Source organism: Tauraco erythrolophus, chromosome 9 (genome assembly GCF_009769465.1).
Source record: "Tauraco erythrolophus isolate bTauEry1 chromosome 9, bTauEry1.pri, whole genome shotgun sequence".
Classification (NCBI taxonomy): Eukaryota; Metazoa; Chordata; class Aves; order Musophagiformes; family Musophagidae; genus Tauraco; species Tauraco erythrolophus.
In genome coordinates, this window is record NC_141473.1 from 26461800 (window position 1) to 26482273 (window position 20474).

Below are 20474 nucleotides of genomic sequence, written 5' to 3' on the forward strand. Positions count from 1 at the left end.
TTACAAATATGAAATTCAAGACAAGGATTGTTACATTTTTCGGTAACTACTTAATTTTTTTCACACTAGGTTGTAATTGTGCCAAAGTCAGTACCCTACTCGTCATTAAATGTGTATGTTTAGCCTTGGTCATGTTTGTATAGATTATATTGGTATGCATTTTGCTATACATGCAACAGTAAGTACTGTTGTTTATTTACCAGGTGAAATCAATGAAAGATTATAATAAATTCCTGCTTTGTGTTCTATGAGATCTTAGAAGTCTCATTACAGGAATATATTACAAGCAGAGATTATAATTAAATTTAAAATTCCCTATGGACTTTTGTAAAAAAACTACCTAGTATCTAGTAAATTGAACCCAGTGATAATTGCATACTGCCTACAAACTACTTCTGTTTCCAAATTCTGTATGTATATGTCTAATCTAAGAGAGAAGTAAGCCTCTTTATTGCGTAAAATGATTGCTATTATAGTTTATGAGTCCTTTGAGGACTTTATTGGCTAAAAAGCAAATTGAAATGTGAGAGCAAACTTGCTGGTGTGTTGGTTGTTTCTCTTTTCAGTAAGTGGAGTTGCAGAAATAATTTTTATGCATACATTCTTAGCTGCTTCAATAGTTACAATTCTATAGCAAGGCTTTCCTTAGCATTAAGGCAATGTAGCGCAATCCTCAAAAAATACATAATCATATGTTAATTTTAACTTCCCACTTAAATGTTTAATAATAATATAGAAGCATGTTATTCCACAGACATAGTTCATGAGGCAACATGTATAAACATATATATAAATGCTACAAACCGGATTCCGTGTATTTATGTATTTGGAGAAAGTTAAAAAGTATACACATTTGCTATTTTAAAAACTGAAACTACATCTTTCAACAAAATTTAGCTGCTTTCATTTTATACATGTATGTAATTTTATCTGGAATCTTTCTGACATTAGGAATAGAACAACTGTAGTTTCTCATTATGTTTGCTGCCAGAATCTATGCTTGGTTGCTCAACTAAAGACCTTATACTGCTAATTACTCCCACATGCCCATATCCCAAGAAAGGAAAACTTATTGGTTCTGACAACCCATTCTCTCAACACTGAATTCCAAATAAAAGCTTAAATTTTGGCCAAACATAACATTTCATCAATCTTGTTCTACTGACTGCAAAGCAACATCAAACAAGGAGTGCTAATGGCTTTTTACTGTGCAGTTCCCAAGCTTAGATTCTCTGATGAAAGACCCATGTAAGCAAAGGACATCTTTAAACTACTTTGTAATTAATAATTGAACCAGAAAACAATGCATAAAGTAAATCAAACACTTTGTACGCTGATGACAGAGCTGAGTTTCAAACAGCAAGTTATATGGGCAGCAGAGATCAGCAGAGAAAGCACTGACAACAGTGTGAGCTAAAAACAAACAAATAGTGCATATAAAGAAAGGCAAAAAGAAAAGATGAAAAAAAAAATTAAGCACGCCCCAAAGCTAGCAGAAGCCAGTAATCTGGAGTTCAGCTTTTCAGGATGTGGGGTTCTGACTGAAGATCAGGTCTAAGCTTAGAGATATCTGAGCAATGCTGGGTACTAGTGACAATGTAGAAGGAGATAGACTAAAACTCTGTATGTAAACCAGTTTTTAACCATATTCGCCTTTGCTATAACTCCTTTGGAGCCTCAAACCAGAGTGTAAGTTCTGTGCTTGAAAAACATCTCTCTTTAGAAACCAAGTATGAATACAAATATGTAACTGAGTGGTCCTCTGTAACAAATAACATTTTGAGAAATTAATGATACTACTCTATCTCACAAGTAAATTAAGGCATTCTGTTCATCTGGATAAGCGAATTATGATGCAAATTTCCAACATCAGTGTTTACAGAAAAAAACCCCACAATTTTAGACATTTGAGAGTATCTCAAAAAATGAATGTATTGGAGTTTCAATTGTGTCATCTAATTGCTTGAGTATTATTCAACATTGAATAGTATAAGCTATAACTAAAGAAAAAACTTTGATGTATTTATCCAGTGATGTAAAACAGTCCTCTAGAATTAGCTCTATGGGACATTTACAGTCTTCTTGCTCCACAGAGAGGAGAAATAACTTGATAAAATCATAATCTGCATTTATAAAATGATACATGGGTGATGATTTGAAAGGAATAAAGAAAAAACAATCTTCTTATAATTAGATGCATTAGATGCAATTAATTAGACGCATTGCTTGCAGTACCTTCTTTATGTTGTATTGAAAGGATTCTATATGACTAGTCTTTTAGGGTAAATATATCTCTACCAGTGAATGTCACAAGGATATGTAATGAAATAAAAGATGGCAGCACTAAAGGTGATATAGAGGAGAAACTACTAAAACACCAAGTACATCAGTTAATGAAAAGCTATATCCAGCAGGTCTAGATACTGGGAACGCCAGAAAGAGCCGAGTTTAACTTATCAAGAAAACAAGCAGGCTTCAATAGAAATGTAATGAGTTAATATGGTCCAATAAAATTTAACTCTTGCTATCAGTAAAACCAGTATTTTAATGGATTTGGTTTTTTCCCTATACTATATTGATAATAAGGCAAACCGTTTGCTTTTCTTAGGATAGGCTTTATACCGTGTGTGGAAGAGAATCACTTTAAAATCCCTGGTCATAGATCCTAAATTGTGATTGCTTGCAATATTCATATGAATTCAAAAGGAGCTGCATGAGACCTGAATCTGCTGTTTGAAAAATGAGAAACAGCCACTATCAGACTTCTGACATAGTCAATCTAATAGAATAACCCAATCAACATAAATCTCCTATTTTGCACTCAGTAAACTCGTTTTTTAAAGAATGAGTTGTTTGAAAATCATGTGAAGCTACATTGTCACTTTAGTTCAGAGATACCACATGAAAATCTGATGCTCCAAACTGCGAAGTGACAAGCCAACCTTGTTCCAGAAGCCAACTGCGTATGCAATAGTAGTATTTTTTAAAAAGATATTGCCACTGTAGCCTTAGTGGTATCCAGGTTCTCTAGAAGTAGAGACAAAATGCTGTGACTTGTACCATAGCATAGCCCAGGTCTCTAATTATAGTGTGACAACTCTCCAGTGGTAACATCTGATGTCAAGGAATACAGCCTTATAAGCTGTGAGTCAGTGATTACCACCTTCAGGGGCTCTTTAAAGTCACACAACCACACCTGGTCTTTTTTGACTTACTTTCTGCCTCGGGTTGAGTTAAAAGTCCCGCCGTATTTCTTCCGATTAAGGATGAGAGCAGCAATTCTGGCACGTAGCGAGCAAACATTGCCTACATGCATGAAACAAAAACACAAAAAAAAAAAAAAAGAAATGGCATGCAGAGAGTGTTCTACTGCAGCAGAGGCAGCAGAGCCTCTTGGGATACTTACTTTCTTCCACTAACCCGCACTATAGGAACCACCATATTTCTTGCGGTTTCCTATTAACTCTATGATTTCAGGGACGTAGCTGGCAAACATGGCCTAAGAAGAAGATAGGAGACAGAAGAAAAGACTAAAAGAGAGGCCAAAGAAAGGGGGATGATGAATATTTTCAGAAGATATATATCTTTAAGATCTGAAAATGCAAAAGAATTAGATCTATGAAGTTGTTCAAAAAGAAAATTTAAAAAATGTAAAAGTTCTTATCAAACAAAACAAGAAGGCGCAATGTAAAAGCTGGTCTTGGAAAAGGTTCACACTTTGTAAATTAAGAAAATTGGTCAAAAGAGGAAAAATAGGCACACAAAACAAAACAAGAACAAAATTAATTCAAAATTATATGTTATCATAAAATACAGTTATGTCTAATTCTTCCTGAAGAGTGGGAGGGGAAAAAAACCCAAAACTATCCAAGCTCCACTGCAAAAAACCACAACAAGTAGTATTACTGTTACATTTCTATTTTAAAAGACAGACTTTCCCCCCCCCCCCCATTATTAGGATTCAAAGAACACAAAATGAAGACAGAATCAGGGATTATTCCCCCGGTCAAGAAACAAAAAGCTCACCCCCCCCGCCCCAAAAAAAGAAAAAAAAAGTTCAAAAGTTTATGTTTTTAAAAGGATTAGAATAATGTGACAGAAAAAAGGGTTTGAGGAGAAAATAAAAATTATTCTGCCATGTTTTGTCCAACAAACATCCTCCTTGTGGCTGGATACTTCGAAGAGCTACTGCCAGTGACATGGTCTTTGTCTTCATATGCCAATAAACATAGATGAGAATATATATATTTATGCTCATATATATACTCATATATATGTATCTGTGTGTGTCTCAGGGCATTCATAAGATTAGTTATATACATATCACCTCTAAGATGTATGTATATGTGAAATCAATACATGAGAGTAAAGTAACAATATACATATGTATGTACGCAATATATATTGTGAATCATCCACAAATCACTTACCTTGCACAGTGTGAATATTAAAATAAACCTTGTTGTTTCAGAGAATAACATTGCAACAGTTCCTATAATATTACTACCACTGATAAAAGTAGGAAAGTTGACATAAGACAATGAGTAACTTTGGTGCTATGTACATACAGGACAAAGAAATAAAAGGATGTGGTTATGGCCATGTGCTAAATTGTGAGTTAAAATTGGGCTATGTGACATGAAAGAAATGCTTGAAATTAAAGAGAATGTGGTTTGCTATCATCTGGATCAGGCAAGCTGCTCTTTAAGGCAGTCCAAAGCCACAGTGTTTGTTGGAATTCTGGGAAGGAAACACAGAAGGGTGGGTAGGACTTCTGAAACCGCAAAGTGCCTTTAAGTATCAATAGCAGCCTTAAACAAATGCACTACAGTCAGTCACTAAAAGTAAAGGACTACAATTAACATTTTAAGTTGAAATATTAAGGCACTTTATGTATTCACATGCATTATCTATTTAAATGGATTAGAAAAATTCTGACTACTAAACTAATTTGACAAGCTCAGTCAAAATATGTATCTATAGAAAAAAAAGGGCTGTATTAAACACATTTAAAAGTTTTACAACTAATTTTAATTCGCTAAATCAGATATTATAATTTCTTTAATTACAGCATTGAGATATACAGGATCAAGCATTAAGGTAGCTGGAATAATAATATTAACAAAAAAGAGTTTTTACCAATCCCCAAGGATGAAGAAGACCATGAAAAGGCGACCAAGGGTTGTTTTTGCATAAACATCTCCATAGCCAACAGTGGACATTGTAACCATCAGTAATAAACACATTCCCAATATGTTAGCGGTTGATTATTTTGGAAATTTTCCCATGGATCCCCTGAGTTCTCCACCTAAAATGTACAAGACAACATATAATGCATTAATAGAGTTGTACCACAAACTACTGATAGATGTGTGTGCATGCGTGTGTGTGTATATATGTAATTTGGCATATAATATAAAACTCTGGCTCCTTACCTGTGATTTATTTTGAACAAATACAGAATCTAACCCCGCCCCAATTATAGGGTTACAGTTCTTTTGCCAATATGTAGAGCCTCGTCACTCATACTGCTTATGGAAAGTATTGTTTTCATTCACCACGAAATAATATAACATTAATGCAGGTAGGTAAGTTCATTTTATAGCAATTTGTTCAGAACTTTTTCAGAGTGAATTGTTCTTGTAATGCAATTATACTTCTCAATGTTTTTGTTTTAAAGCATTACATAGCTATTAAAGGCACTAGTGACATGTTTAGTGATACGTTATTTCTTTTCCATAAGCCAGCTACTGTGTGTGAAAAAATTTTAAGTTTAGCAGTAGGAAAGGCACATGCTCTCTAAATTGTTCTCCAGTAAAAAGTTTGAAGTTCAAGGATTCCTACACTAAAATAGAGAAACTTATGCTGAAAAACAACCCAAATCCAAGCCCTATAAAATAGCATTCCTTCCTTCCTGATGTAATTTTTAAAAGTTTTATTGTTTTTTGTTGTTGTTCTAAAGTAGAAAAAGCTAATGTTTCTATGACAGGAATGCTATATTTGTTCAGAGGAGTGTAAAAATATGGTCATCTGCAAATGAGAAGCATATCAGAAACAAAAACATCCAAAACTTTGATGCATCTTTATACGAGTGAAAATTAAATTACTATCTAGTATATCAAGAACGCAAACATTCTGGACTTAATTTATATAGCTGGTTGCAGCTCAAGGTAATTTGAGTGAAGTCAACTAAATTCCTCTGGACTAACATCAATATCATTAAATTATAAATTTAGTCCAAAATCATCCCTGAAAAACTTACTACAACTAGCACCTTGAAATTTTCCTGATTCTAAGTTGATTATAAAATGTATTTAAAGGACAAATACTTGACCATATTTGATTATATTTACCAAACAAATAAGTAAAAGCTATTAGTTTAAAATGCTTAAAATACTCTAATTGATATATACCTATATACATATATGCGCATATTCACAGTTATGAACTCATACATACTTCTATACTATCTTTCATTTTTCAGGCATCAAGTGCAGAATACAACAACAACAAAAAAATGTATTACAAAAATCTACATTATCAGTGACCGAAAACTGCACCAAAAAATTTTAAATTTGAAAGATGAGGAAATAATCTCTTAAAATTGCTACTCCGAACGTTAGCAATCCCATTACTTCTCATGGAAACACAGAACAGCTCCTTTCTGGCAAAACTTTGATTTCGCGGGACCTCAGTACCATTTAATCTCTGTCAAACCCTTCCAGAAGGCACTCCGGGGAGTTCTTTAGGAAACACTGCCACCTACTGCTAATTGTAATAATTCAGAAAGTTGCATCAGTTCAAATCTCCTATTTTATTCTTGAGGTTAATGATGTATTACTTAACTATTCAGAATTAGTTTTGAGTAGAAGCCTAAAGTTTGGGAAGCTGTGATGGCTTTTTTTTATTCTACCCTATAGATGTGTTAAGGGATTATCCAGAGCAAGGCAATTTCAGGTAATAAGTAGCTCAGAGAGCAGATGATCCATAGAAAAAGTCAACGAAGTATTTTCAAATATACTTACCAAATGTATGAACCCAGCTGCTGTCAGCCACGTGCTGATAAATATAGAGCAGAGATTCACTAGCTTGATGGAATTACTGAAAATAAAAAAAAAAAAAAACAACAAAAACCACAACAACAAATAGGAACTTAGACTGGATTTTATCACGTATTTTTAAGACGTACTTGTATACAATGGCATACTTCAGACTGAAGAGTCTGGTGATGATTTCTGAAGAGAAGTAAGCTCCATAAAAACTTAATCGACAGCCTATGCAAATACATATTATTTTGTCTTTGCAGAGTTCACATTTGCATAATTTAGATAGCTTGAAAGAAAAATTTCAATGCATTTGAGAGCAGTAGATAAATAGAAATCTTAGCTACGTCTTCACTCATAATCAAACAAATAGAAATAAATAATGCTTTTTCATAAGTAATTTGGTTGCCTCTCAGTAGAGTTACCTTCTCATTTTTCATTGCTATACACCTCAGCAAATACCCTGAGTACATGTAAATGTTCTGGTACGCTGGAATACACCCATGAAGGTCCAATTAAATAAACTGTGCAATGTCAATTAACATGAGCTGTTGAACTGGCATTTATACAGACAATTGACTGATTTTTCTGAATTATTTCATTTTTCGTATGCCTTCCTCTATATTCATTGTGCTTTTGACCCCAACCCATGGAGGTTTAAAAATTAACAGTAAGAGCATGTTTTTGTGCATATTCATCACATGTTAACATTTGCATACATGACCACAGGACAAGACTATTTTCCTAAGCTATGGCAAAGAATTAATGAACTATTGCAGCCAATCCATAAATGTCATGCTGCTTTTGTGAGGAAAAAAAAAAAAAAAAGGAAAGTTTCCCAAATTAAAAAACTTCGGTATTTTACAGTTCCTGTGTAAAGTCCTAAGTAATTTTCATATTACTCTGCTTGTATGAATTCCTACAGACCTTGCTCCTAAGGAGCAAGTTCAGCTCTAAGGAGCTCAGTACAGCAGGAATATATCATACTTAAAAGCTTGTGGAAGAAATATAAGTAAAGCTCGTTCCTCTCTTCTTACAAAAATCACTATGATTTCAAAAGCTAAGAAGGATATTCAACAAACACACAAGGAACTGAAGTCCATGTATTACTATGCCTAAATAATCTTACTCATTCACAGAACTGTATTGAAAATAGCTCTCCTTGGTTTTGAAAAAGTTTATTAGAAAGAACAATGCCTCAAAAAAATCACTATTATTCCTAAAGGAATACATTCCAAAAGAATAAAAATTAGGAAAAATTCACTATCAGTGTTCGCAGTAGTAGTTTTGCAGCAGAATTAATTAATATTTCTAACTACTTTAAGGACAATAGAAATGTATTATTTCTAAACAAAGTTGAGAAATGAACCTGGAAATAGATCAGACCAGCTCCACTAAAATATTTGAGAGTTACAGTTAGCAAAGTGGTCATCTGTGGGTACTAGGAAATACAAATGGGTAATATGACAGATGCTATAAGGGACACTGTACTCAAAAATAAGATACATACCAGCAGTTCTGCAAAGAATTAGTGTCCACCTACATCAACACATATTCCCCATTTCTCCTCTTTCTTAAGACATAGAATCATAGAATGGTTAGGGTTGGAAGGGACCTCAAAGATCATCTAGTTCCAACCCCCCTGCCATGGGCAGAGAAATCCTCCACTACACCAAGTTGGCCCAAAGCCTCATCCAACCTGACCTTGAAACACTGCCAGGGATGGGGCATCCACAACTTCTCTGGGCAACCTGTTCCAGTGCCTCACCACCCTCCATGTAAAAATTTCTTCCTTATCTAATCAAAATCTGCCCTCTTTCAGTTTAAATCCATTGCCCCTTGTCCTATCACTACACGCCCTTGTCAAAAGTCCCTCTCCAGCTTTCCTGTAGGCCCCCTTTAGGTACTGGAAGCTGCTATAAGATCACCCCGGAGCCTTCTCTTCTCCAGGCTGAACAGCCCCAACTCTCTCAGCCTGTCATCAGCAAACTCGCAGAGGGTGCACTTGATCTCACTGTCCATGTCGTTAACAAGGATGTTAAACATATGGTTGATTAAGGTTCATATTTTGTTGGTGATAACATTCAATCATACCACAGGACCTTAATCAATAGGTTCCTAGATTAAACAAATCATAGAAATCATCCTGATGCAAAGCTCCATTATGAAATGCTAAATATCATCCTTCACCTGAACTTAGAATAGGAGAGGGTCAGGTGGTCTCTACATTTTATTGTAATAGAAGTAAATGACAGGAGCCATTAAGAGTAACTATTTACATGACTTTTTTTTGTACGTTTTACTTTGCAAATTATTAAACATTGTACCTTACCTCTCCTCTATAAAGTACTCCCTGTGTTTCTGCAGTCTAAATATAGACAAAGGATTAGTCATAAACATTTTCCTCCTCTTTAAGCTCCTTCCAACATCTGTGCAAAATCCCTTACTGTGAGCCCTGCCTAAGCCTCTGTAGTTTTGTTGAAAAATATTAGAAAATAAGGGAGAGAAATTTTCAGCTGAACATCACACAATTCATTCTATTTCATAAAACACAGCAACAAAAAATATGAAGTAAAATACTTTCAAATTTTACTTTCAAATTAGGGAAACAATAGATTCTTAGCAGAGTCCATATGGTCTTTAATACTGCTGGTAAATCTTGCTTTGCCTTGCTGATTCTTTTCAAATATAATTAAAATATTTTTCTGATATTCTAATAATTATTGAACACTTACACGACTTTGCTAGTCTTCTCACTGCCTCTATTTTTACATTGTTTAGCTTCTTCCTTTGGATTCCAGTGTTTGGAATGGCTCTTCTGCCCATTGTGTAAATAATATATGCTCCTTTAATCCTCATATCTCAGTCACTAATTCCAGGAGTAATTTTAATTTGAGGTTACAGTAACGTTTTTTCTTTACTGGGAGAAAGGGGAAAAGGACAGAATCTCTCCTCTAATTGCACCAAATATTAAAAACACAGCAGTACCCTTTATACCCTATCAGGTTTCATCTTGTCCATAGTTACTTGTTATGAATGATAAGCACACTGAATGTCTCTAGTCAAATTAGTTCCTTTTTTTTCATATAAACACATATCACCTCAAACAGAGAGCACTTTTATCATTTGCAGAATTTTTAAATAATAAAAAATGTTAGTGCTTTTTTTTCCTATACTATCATTTCAGAGCTAATAATGATATACTGAATTTGCTATCTTTCTTCAACATTCACATTCTGTCATTAATCCTCGGTCTTTACATTCACAAACAAACAACTATGTTGAAAATTCATTAAAAGCAGACTACAAGAAATACTACAAATATCTTAATTCTACAAGTAATTTTTAACAATCCCTGAGCACAACATTGTTGCAGTAGCTGGTCAAAAGCACACAATACAGCTTAGAGTTTAAGGTAATAATAACAGTTTAAAGGCCACTGTACGTAATTGAAATCACTGCTTGAATTTAGGAAAGTAAATTTTATTTAATTAAAAATAGATTTATTAAGACTACTACTTTAACTGCTCTAACTCTTGCAAAATTACTAAAGATTGTTCATTAACCACAAGTGCTGAGCATGCTGCTTTTTTTTTTTTCTGAGAAAGATTGATAATGCAGAAATAGAAACTTTCAATTACAAAGTATTGCGGTACTATAACAGAAAAAGCATACCCACCACATAGAATCATAGTCCTTATTTGTGATGGTACTTAACAACACGCTGAAAATACGAACATTTCTCATTGACTTAGCAGTAACAGTAATAAATGAATTTTCTAAATTTTTGCTTTTTAAATGCTAAATTCATGTACGACAATAAATAAAACCCAAGGCACTCACATGGTCAAATTTATGTTGGGTGTAACTAAAAACTTTTCTAAATAAACTACATTCTCTTCATTTGTTTTAATTTGATTCATTCATTTACAAAATGATGTTTTGTGAACAATGACAGTATTCCAAATTATTTAGTTAATTTCAGGTTATTTTAGTAAGATACAAAAGAGAGCAGACTTGTCTGTCTCTTGAAGAAACCAGGAACAGGGAGAGACAAAAAATTGTTTTGAGGCACTGACAATTTTAAGTTAAATAAATGTGCTAGTGATGAACTGCTGGGGATTAGTCAACTGAGTAAACTGAAACAGTCATACAAGGAAGCTTTGGTTTACAAACGTTCTAATAATCAGCACTTGAGGTGTAGAGATATTTAGATATTTGTATAAACAATGACAGAGATTACAATATCTAATCTAAGAGTAAATTTTGCATCAGAGGAATGCTATTTAAATGAACAGGTCAATATTGAATAAGCCAGCTCTGAATACACTGAATGTGATTATGCAGTATCCCTTCATTTATAGATCTGGAGGTTTACAAATCCACCACTCCTGAAGGAGCTTTTAGCCTTTATTCAAAATCCTTTGAGATTATGGGGCTTCTCCATTGACTGCCATTTCTCTTGGTGAGGTTGTTCTGTGTGTTAACTGCAAAACTCACTGGATATTCTGAGCTCCTGCACAAATTATTCTCCTCTACCACAATGGTCATATGCTAAGCTACTGGACTACATCTTCACTATGCATTCTTTGATTTCTTTACAATTACACAGTTAAAGACAGACAAGACAGCAAATAGTTTTACAGCAAAGAGAGTAGTTTCAAGGTTAAGGGTGGAACAACAGTTGTTTACTATGAGTGTGTACAAATCTTGAAGCTCTATTTCCCCATCTCTACTAATTAACACAGCAAGTAAATCGAGTTATACTTGCATATAAAGCCCTCACACATGCACCATCAACTGGTGGAGACAGCACAGGATTTCAGAATGAAACTGAGTTACAGTAATTATTGGAAGCTGGGTTCAATATTTCATCTGCGGTATTTTAGGGAATGATGAAAAGAAGTATGTCTTTAACCAGGAGGAATGGGAAGGTTCCTTTTTATTTCCTTCAAAGTGATCTTTTATTCAAAGCTGTGCTTCTTCCATACGACTTTGATGTATTAATAGCCCAAAGAATCAGTGAAATACAGAAGGTTACCTGGAGTATTTTAATTATTCTTTGAACAAATGCTAATGACAGTGAATATAATCTAAAGAAAGCTCAGTGTAAAATTATTTTTTAATATGTTTTTGATGTGAAGAAGGATGCTCAGTTCAAAAAAACTGAAATAGAGTCACAATGATTATTTCTCAAAATACTTTTTAACTGTATTCTTTTGAATGAATTTTGATTCCACTTTTCTGAGGCAGCAGAATATGAACTGATTACATGGAAAAGCAGCAATGTTTAGTCAGTAGAAAACTCTGTAATTCATTCTACTTTTAATTTATCACCACAGTCTTGCTCAGATATTTCAAAAGTAACAATACATCAAGTAAAAATCTACTGATCACATAGCAAAGATGCTGATGCTGATAAATCACTCATCAGCAGAAAAAGGTTTAAAGAACAGATAAGTAGTTTTTTCCAGAAAAGAAAATCATATTACTAGGACCACAAACCTAAGCCATTTATGTTCTGTCACCAACACAACTAACTCAGTACGTAAGAAAAGGTCTTACCTTGTTTTAAGGATATTCAGAAACTGCAAAAATTTCTGAAACTGTATCAGTCTAAGAGCTCTTAAAAATCTTAAACCTGCAGTAAAGAAAAAAAAACACACCTCTAATAAGATAATTCAAATGATAACATTTCACTTACAACAACAGTGATCAATTAAATCAACATAGGTAGCATACAAATATGTCAAATACCTTTGAAGTGTTCTTCCATGTTAATGGTTCCAAGATCCTTACAGGTCTTTTTCAAATTGTTTTAAACTTATTTCCTTAATAGCTGAAGTATCCTACCAGAAAAACCTTAGTTTATGTAGGGAAGCCATGGAGGAGACATACAGGCTGAAAGCTAAGGGGAAAAAACCTCACTGAGGTTCTGTTGATAATTCTAGTGCACATGTCCTCTTCCAGGCAAGACACACACAGATCTGAAACTCCTCAGTCCTCAAGCTCCCACGTTGCTTAGTGAAAAATACGAGATTATGGACAAGAGATCTGATAACCTGGATAAAGTAGACTGTGTATATGCCTGATTAAATTGGTAAATCTTAATGACGTAAAATCTTTATTATAATAATGCTCCCTATCTCCACCCTAATTTCAAAAATCTCAGGCAGACGAACAGAGAATCGACAGATTCTCTTTCAAAAATGACAAATTCTTTCAATCAGACAGTAACTATAGGAATAGATTACAATTTGGGCCATTAAAGAAGTAACTATTTTACAAAGAAATAGCATTTTTGCGGTGAAATCAGATTGTTTGAATAGCAATTCCCAGACAACTACAAAGCCAGCGAGACATACACAAAGAGAGTGTGAGCAAGATAAAATACTATAGAAGATTAAGAGCTTAAATTATTAAGAGACTTATTGCTGATAGTAAATAATGTGACTGCAGATCTTTGGCATATGAAGAACAGTACATTGTGCATTATACATATGCACAGCTTATAAAATTAAAATAAAGCTTTGAGGATAATTTTTAATAGACAGTACAGCCAGGAGTTATATAAAAGTTGTGTAACACGGTATTGCAACTGCTAGAGTTAACGTCCAGAACAGCTTCTTCTCATACATCCTCTTTTCTGGCATTTATTTTATAAATAACATAAATGCCAGTAAAGTGCCCATTTCAGTGCTATAAATCACTTTTTTTTTCTAGCAGCTTAAGGAAAGACTGGTCCTAGAGAATACATAAACCTGGTCACAACTTTCATCATCTCAGTGGAGTCGAGAGTTCCCCTCAGGCCCAAAGATGTATGTGGCGAGATGCGTTTAAATCAAGGCTTTATTTCTGCAATATTCTTGGAGTGTTTGTTAAATAATATTCTTACTCTTGCTAAGGCTCATAAGTAGTCTTATAAGGCTCATAAGTAACCTTAAAGTAGAAAATCACTCCTGTCTATTACATGGATATAAAATTTCTTTTGAAAACTGGACTAGAAGAAAAGCAATAAAATGATGGTTTAATAATTATAAATTTCAGTTCAATTTACAATTAGAGGATGATCATTTGGATCATAGTGCTGAACTGAGGACAGACATGTCCCTCTACTCCACTTGCAGTGGTTACCACAGTTGCTTCTCTTATCCAAAGAGATGTGGCTGGTCAGGGATGGAGACGACCTTTACTAGCAACCCCTAAACTTTCTCAGCTCTGTTCCTTCCAGCTACCTCCCTCACTCTGCTCCCCAGGACCTTTCTGGAAAACGGCTGGTGGGAGAAAAATCCTTCCTTTCAAATGCTTTGCATTGCATCCGAAGTTAATGATATAGCCAAGTTACCCACTGCAATGTTTTAAAAAGAAGCCTGAGAAACATCAAAATTAGCAATAACCCTCTATCTCCAAACCCTTACAACGCTTCAGATATATTTTAGTTGCTGAGATATCCAATGATAAAACAAAAGACTATGCTTAGAAAGTATTTTTTGTGAAAGAAGAATATCATTATGGATTAAGTTCTGCATTTGCTACAGCCTGCATTATTTTAAAGAATTCCCTTCAGATAATAGAATAAAAAAAAAAAAAAAAGAGTGGAGAGTGCTTGAACAGCTTACATGAAATACAAATTACAACTGACTCGTAATAGTGGAAGTTTACAATCACCTTGTAACTTCTGTATCTTGTCTAGGACATTACTGGTGGGGCTGTGTTTTATAGCTAAAGGAATTATTATATAGAAAAGATCAAATTTTGATCTCCAGAAACCTCAGTGCAATACCTGCTATGTGTGGTTCAAATATGAAGAACAAAAATGAAATGAGAATCAGTTTTGCTTACCATGATGGGCAAATAATTTTTTCGAGTATTCTACACTTCTGAAGAACCAAACAGACCTGTTATTAGATTCCTATATACATATAATTTGATATGATTTTCATAGAATCACAGAATAGCATCGGTTGGGAATGGAACTTTAAAGATCACCTAGTTCAACGCCTCTGCAATGAGCAGGGACACCTTCCCCTAAATCAGGTTACTCAAAGCCCCGTTCAACCTAGCCTTGACACTTCCAGGGATGAGGTACCCACAGCTTCTCTGGGAAACCTGTTCCAGTGCCTCACCACCCTCTGAGTGAAGAACTTCTTCCTTAGTCAGTTTAAAGCCATTTCCCCTTGTCCTATCACTACATGCCCTTGTAAAAAAGTCCCTCTCCAGTTTTCCTGTAGGGCCCCTTTAGGTACTGGAAGGCTGCTATAAGATCACCCCGGAGCCTTCTCTTCTCCAGCTGAACAGCCCCAACTCTCTCAGCCTGTTTTCATAGCAGAGGTGCTCCATCCCTCAGATCATCTTCGTGGCCCTCCTCTGGACTTGGTCCAGCAGCTCCATGTCCTTCTTGTGTTGGGGACTCCAGAGCTGAATGCAGTATTCCAGGTGGGGTTTCACAAGAATAGAATAAAGGGGAAGAATCACCTCCCTCGACATGCTGGCCACGCTTCTTTGGATGCAGCCCAGGATGCGGTTGGCTTTCTGGGCTGCAAGCGCACATTGCCGGCTCATGTTCCCCTTTTAATCCACCATAGCCCCAAATCCTCCTCAGGGTTGCTCTCAATCCTTTCACCTCCCCATTTGCATTGGGACTGCTTCGACCCAGGTGCAGGACCTTGCACTTGCATTTTCTGTACTTCCTGTCTTGCAAATAATCTGTGAGTTCCATCATCCCAGCAAGAAAGTGGCATTTAAGAAGCATTTTTTCCTATGTTCCTAGTATCAGGATATAATAAGGCATAAGCCTTATTAAAAGGCACCAAGAAAAGGTAAGTTTTCCAGATCAAATATTGAAAACCTCATAGACAAAGTACTGTGATCCTGTATGATGCTATCTCTTCATAATTTATAGACAAATTGTTTATATTTATTTAGCTTTTGTAGAAACATCAGTCATATTAGAAAATTGAATTTTTGTATTTATTATAAAATATATTCTATATTAGTAAAAAAAAAGTCCTCTGGTAATCAATAGGAATAGGAAATAGAGAACAGGAAAACCCTTCATGACAATACACCTTTTTAAAGCCCATACAAATTATGTATTTCAAATATTTTCAATGCCTATTAAAATTATATTCTCAGTTTTGCTTCAAAGGACCTCTAAAAGTCTTTTTTATGAAAACCTAATTGCAATATAATATTCTTTCCAGCTATTTAGAGACATCATCTCATACAAATTTCATCAGCAGAATGAACATTGCAGGAAAACACTTTTGTTCGCCCTGACAGTCACTGTTTCTGACCAGGTGCTGAACAAGGAGTACAATCTGTCTCAGTGGGTACTGCATTTAGTAATGAATCTACTGGTTCACTTCTGAGTTTTATAATCCCCTTCAGCAGAAAATCTAGCCAACTGAGGGCTTTAAAATCCATTTGACATTAACTGTCAGAGTCAAGGAGAACCCGGCTCAGGAGGAATTAATAATAAATTATTCAGTAGCTACCTTATGAGTCCACATAAGATTAAATTAAAACAAGTTCAATAGAAAATATTTTGCTGGGTCTAACTCGAGTAATTATTGAGAAAACATCTGTAAAAAATAGCCTGTCTGAAAAATAATTGCATGTGATCAGTAACACAATGCCCTATGCTGTGCTCTCTCACTGTTTTCAAACCAAATTTGACTTACAAGTAAGAAGATGGTCACTCTTTCGGTCCACCAACTCATGAAAGAATGGACATTTTTGATGTTTGTTTATGCATCGAGAATAGTAAGCAAAATTCTGTAATAGGAGCACTAACAAAAATTCCCATTTTCTCAAAGCTGACTCAGCTACATATACAAATGAGTACACGTCTCTTTCCTTAGCAATATTTGGTAATGTATTTTATTCATGAGGAAGAATAATTTCTTTTAATATGAAATAACTACAAAACTGTTTTACATTTAAATGGTATAATCAATAGTTCAAATAGGGTAAGTTTCTAATGAATTACAGTAAAGTACATTCTAATTTTGCACATTTTCATAGGATCTTGGCTGCTAAAGTTAACTGTAAAATACTGAATGGAATGGTCAGAAAGTACTTGCTGGTTTTTCTCCATCATGTCACCCACCTTTCTCTTGACTAGAGGTTTTGTATCAGAATTTTCTTACAGGATCTTACTGGAATAGGATATAATATTCTATACAACTTATACCAAAAAAAAGTAAGTATCAAAAGATTTAATTCACCTAGAAAATCTCTCTAATCACGGGAAAAATATACAGATAAAACGAAGGGCCTCTTCAGTTTGTCAGTCTTCTGCTTCTAAATGGATGACTAAAGTATGCTTCTGAGCTGAAGTTTATTTCAGCTGCAATACCCAGGATAAAGCTAAGAGATTCATAGATTTCTAGCCCAGAAAAAACCTTAATGATTATCAAACCAGATTCTTTTAACAGCATGAGACAAAGAATTTTAGTTAATAGTTTCTGTCTCTAGTACAATAATTTTAGTTGTAGATATGACGATTCAAATGAACGTCCAAGAATACCACAGGATTATTTTCTTAGTGCGAAAATATTTGTTTAGCTGTGTTGCCTGTACAGCTAACAGACCATTTTCAAAGTACACTGAAAATGTAAAATATGTGTGTAATATGTTCTATTATTTCTACTAGGTAATTTCCTGGATAATGTGTGGTGCAATTTTATTTCCAATTTTGAGTGTTCAACCTGGAAACCGTTAAAACGAAACTAACATACAAAAAAATCCAAACAAACAAAAAAATCAAAATAAAACTGTCACACCACCACCAAAAAAACCCCAGGAACCACACCTGTCTCCCAGAGATCAAATGCCTACCTCCTCAAATTTTAGACACTGAATTTAGATATGAAAATTTGACACATCCGCATCTTTCAGGCTGAATTTGAAGAGTCGCTAAGAGAGGCCAAATATCACCCCAAAAACTGCAATCAGTCTTAAATATTACAGAAATCAATGATCTGTACAATAAGAAACAATACAGTATGTTGAAATACTGGGCTAGATCTAGAATACGACAGGAATAATTTTATTCATTTCACTACATACTTGTTCAGTTCTGTGAGGTGAGGTGCAAATACTTTCCAGCTATTGCTTTCTGACACTTTACTAAGGACCCAGGTAAAATGGATGCTTTAGACTAGAATAGTGATATAAACATGACCAATAAACTATGTGCCAGTAGCAATGCAATTACAGTAGAAAATTATTTTCTCTATAAAGTTTACAGCAAAACAAACATCATTATTTTAAGCTCTATTTGAATTTACAGTCTTAAAGGTGCTGAAATATGGTATTTTCCTGTCTAATGTTAGACAGTTTTGCAGTCTCACTGCTTAACTGATGCTTTCCACTAGATTAATATGCAGCAGCAATCAGGATTACCCATAGGTCACAAACCCCTCAAAAAAAGGAAATTTATGATTCTACACCAATAAACGGGAAAAGGAAGCAATAACAAGTAAACTTATTTGTCTTTTATGAGATTTAAAAAACAAAAAAGAATTGGGATACTTCTTCAGTCAACATGAGAGGTCAATCTACCAGAACAGCATCAAGCATTACATTATTTCTCATCAATGAGATACATAATTCCATTTCTTATTGCCATATGTTGCTTTTTCCTCCTTTTTGACAATAGCATATCCAAAATATTGGTATAAGGATCCAATACACAGAGATTCCATATACCATTTCTATCCCTGACGAACCATTTACCCATTCATCAGAATGGTATCTTCATCAAATCTATCAATGGCTACTTCTATCCTATGTATCATTAAGACCATATGGTTCACTGAAGACTGAACAAACAAGAATCTATATTTAGGAAATCAGAACCTTTTATGAGACAGATGTAATAGAGGGGTAATTTTTAGGATGCAAAATAATCCAATCCTGAATGTCTTCACACAGTGCAGCAGAACAACCTCAAATTCCAATCCCTGTAGACAGGCTTGAAAATGAAAGTTCAAAGAACAAGAAGAAATAACATGGGAGGAAAAGAATCTGCTATTCCATGGAAGCAACACAGACAAAAACATTTTTATACATTTCCCTACCTCTGTTATGCAAGTGTAAAAGCAGGGAAAACAGCCTACAGCATGAAAAAATGAACACTCTATGAATCAGGACAGTAAAACTGCTTCAAGTTCAGAATCTAACACAGGTTGGATATTAATTGCTTTCAAACAATGCAGTATCAAAGACTTGTTAATAAACTTCTCTGCTGCACATCTCTTTAATTTGCTTTTACATCTGTTAAAATAACGACAGCAGTTTTAAAAATAATTTTTTATTAACTCCACCATTGCAGAACATTACATTCCATCCTACAGTAAAGACTGAATTACTTGATTCTAGGTGAACACAGAACTCCTTTGATGAGGGAGACACGGGCACATTACAGCATGAGAGTTTGGAAAGGAATTTTTCCTATAAAGCACTGAATACTGTAGCATTATTTTCAAGTTGAAAATTAAATGTAATATCTTTTTAGAAGAGAATAACACTAGCACCAAAGACAGAATCACAAACTATAGTTCTGAAGGAAAAGTTTAGAGTTGGACCTTACCCCAGTACGAGCCGACCCTATAACAAGACACCAAGGAGTTTCGAAAAGTATGTTGTTCTTCCTTTTCAGGGACATTATGTCCAGCTTTGACACGATATCCATTTTGGAACAATTCTCCAAGAGATTTTTACGCCTTCTAGTACTTTTATAAGTTTCTGTACGCGTGCCCCCAGAAGGGTTGTGGTAGACTAAAATCTTGCTGGAAATCATGGCTATGTATCTTCAGCTTCAGGAGCACTGCACATAAGTATTGTGGTCCAGTCTTCAAACACAGCATCCACTAACAGCGAAGATAGTCACATATTTATCCTTCTTTTTGCTAATTCAGTATCAACATGGAGAGACAGCTCAGAGTTCTTTCTTTAACGGAACTTCTTTGGAAGCAGATTTATTTAACTGGACACAGGATAATGGCAAGTTCACCTTTACATGTTGTACCAAAAGATAATTCAGTATAATCTAGTCCATTTCTGTTAGCATGAAACAAGTAGAATTAATTCAAATACAAAACTCAGCCTCACAAAACAGAATAAGAGTATCACAAACTGGATGGACAAAACAAATCACAGAAGCAGGCAGGCAGTGCAGATGCTCCTCTGATCCGTGATGTATTAGAGCTTAAAAGCCATCTTCTATCCGGATATTACCACATAAGCTTCTTTCAGATACACCAAAGAACCACACCCATTGATCCAAAACCCACAAATGTGATGCTGTTCACTTGAAATGAACAGGTATTCTCATAAAGAATATAGGTTTTGCAGTTCATGTACATAAAGGGAATTGTTTACTGTGTATTATTTTCTTTGGTAACTTTACATATCTATTTTCCA

At 34.6% G+C, this 20474-nt stretch overlaps 1 protein-coding gene across 1 annotated transcript in view; it reads right to left on the reverse strand.

Moving 5' to 3' along the window:
• Positions 1-20474, reverse strand: part of KCNMA1 (potassium calcium-activated channel subfamily M alpha 1) — a 518368-nt gene that overhangs the window by 163638 nt on the left and 334256 nt on the right. Inside the window, 8 exon segments of the mRNA XM_086616846.1 lie at positions 3216-3281; positions 3284-3306; positions 3407-3420; positions 3422-3499; positions 5124-5236; positions 5239-5308; positions 7026-7101; positions 12609-12684. Of these exon segments, the coding sequence (XP_086472972.1) occupies positions 3216-3281; positions 3284-3306; positions 3407-3420; positions 3422-3499; positions 5124-5236; positions 5239-5308; positions 7026-7101; positions 12609-12684 (516 nt within the window).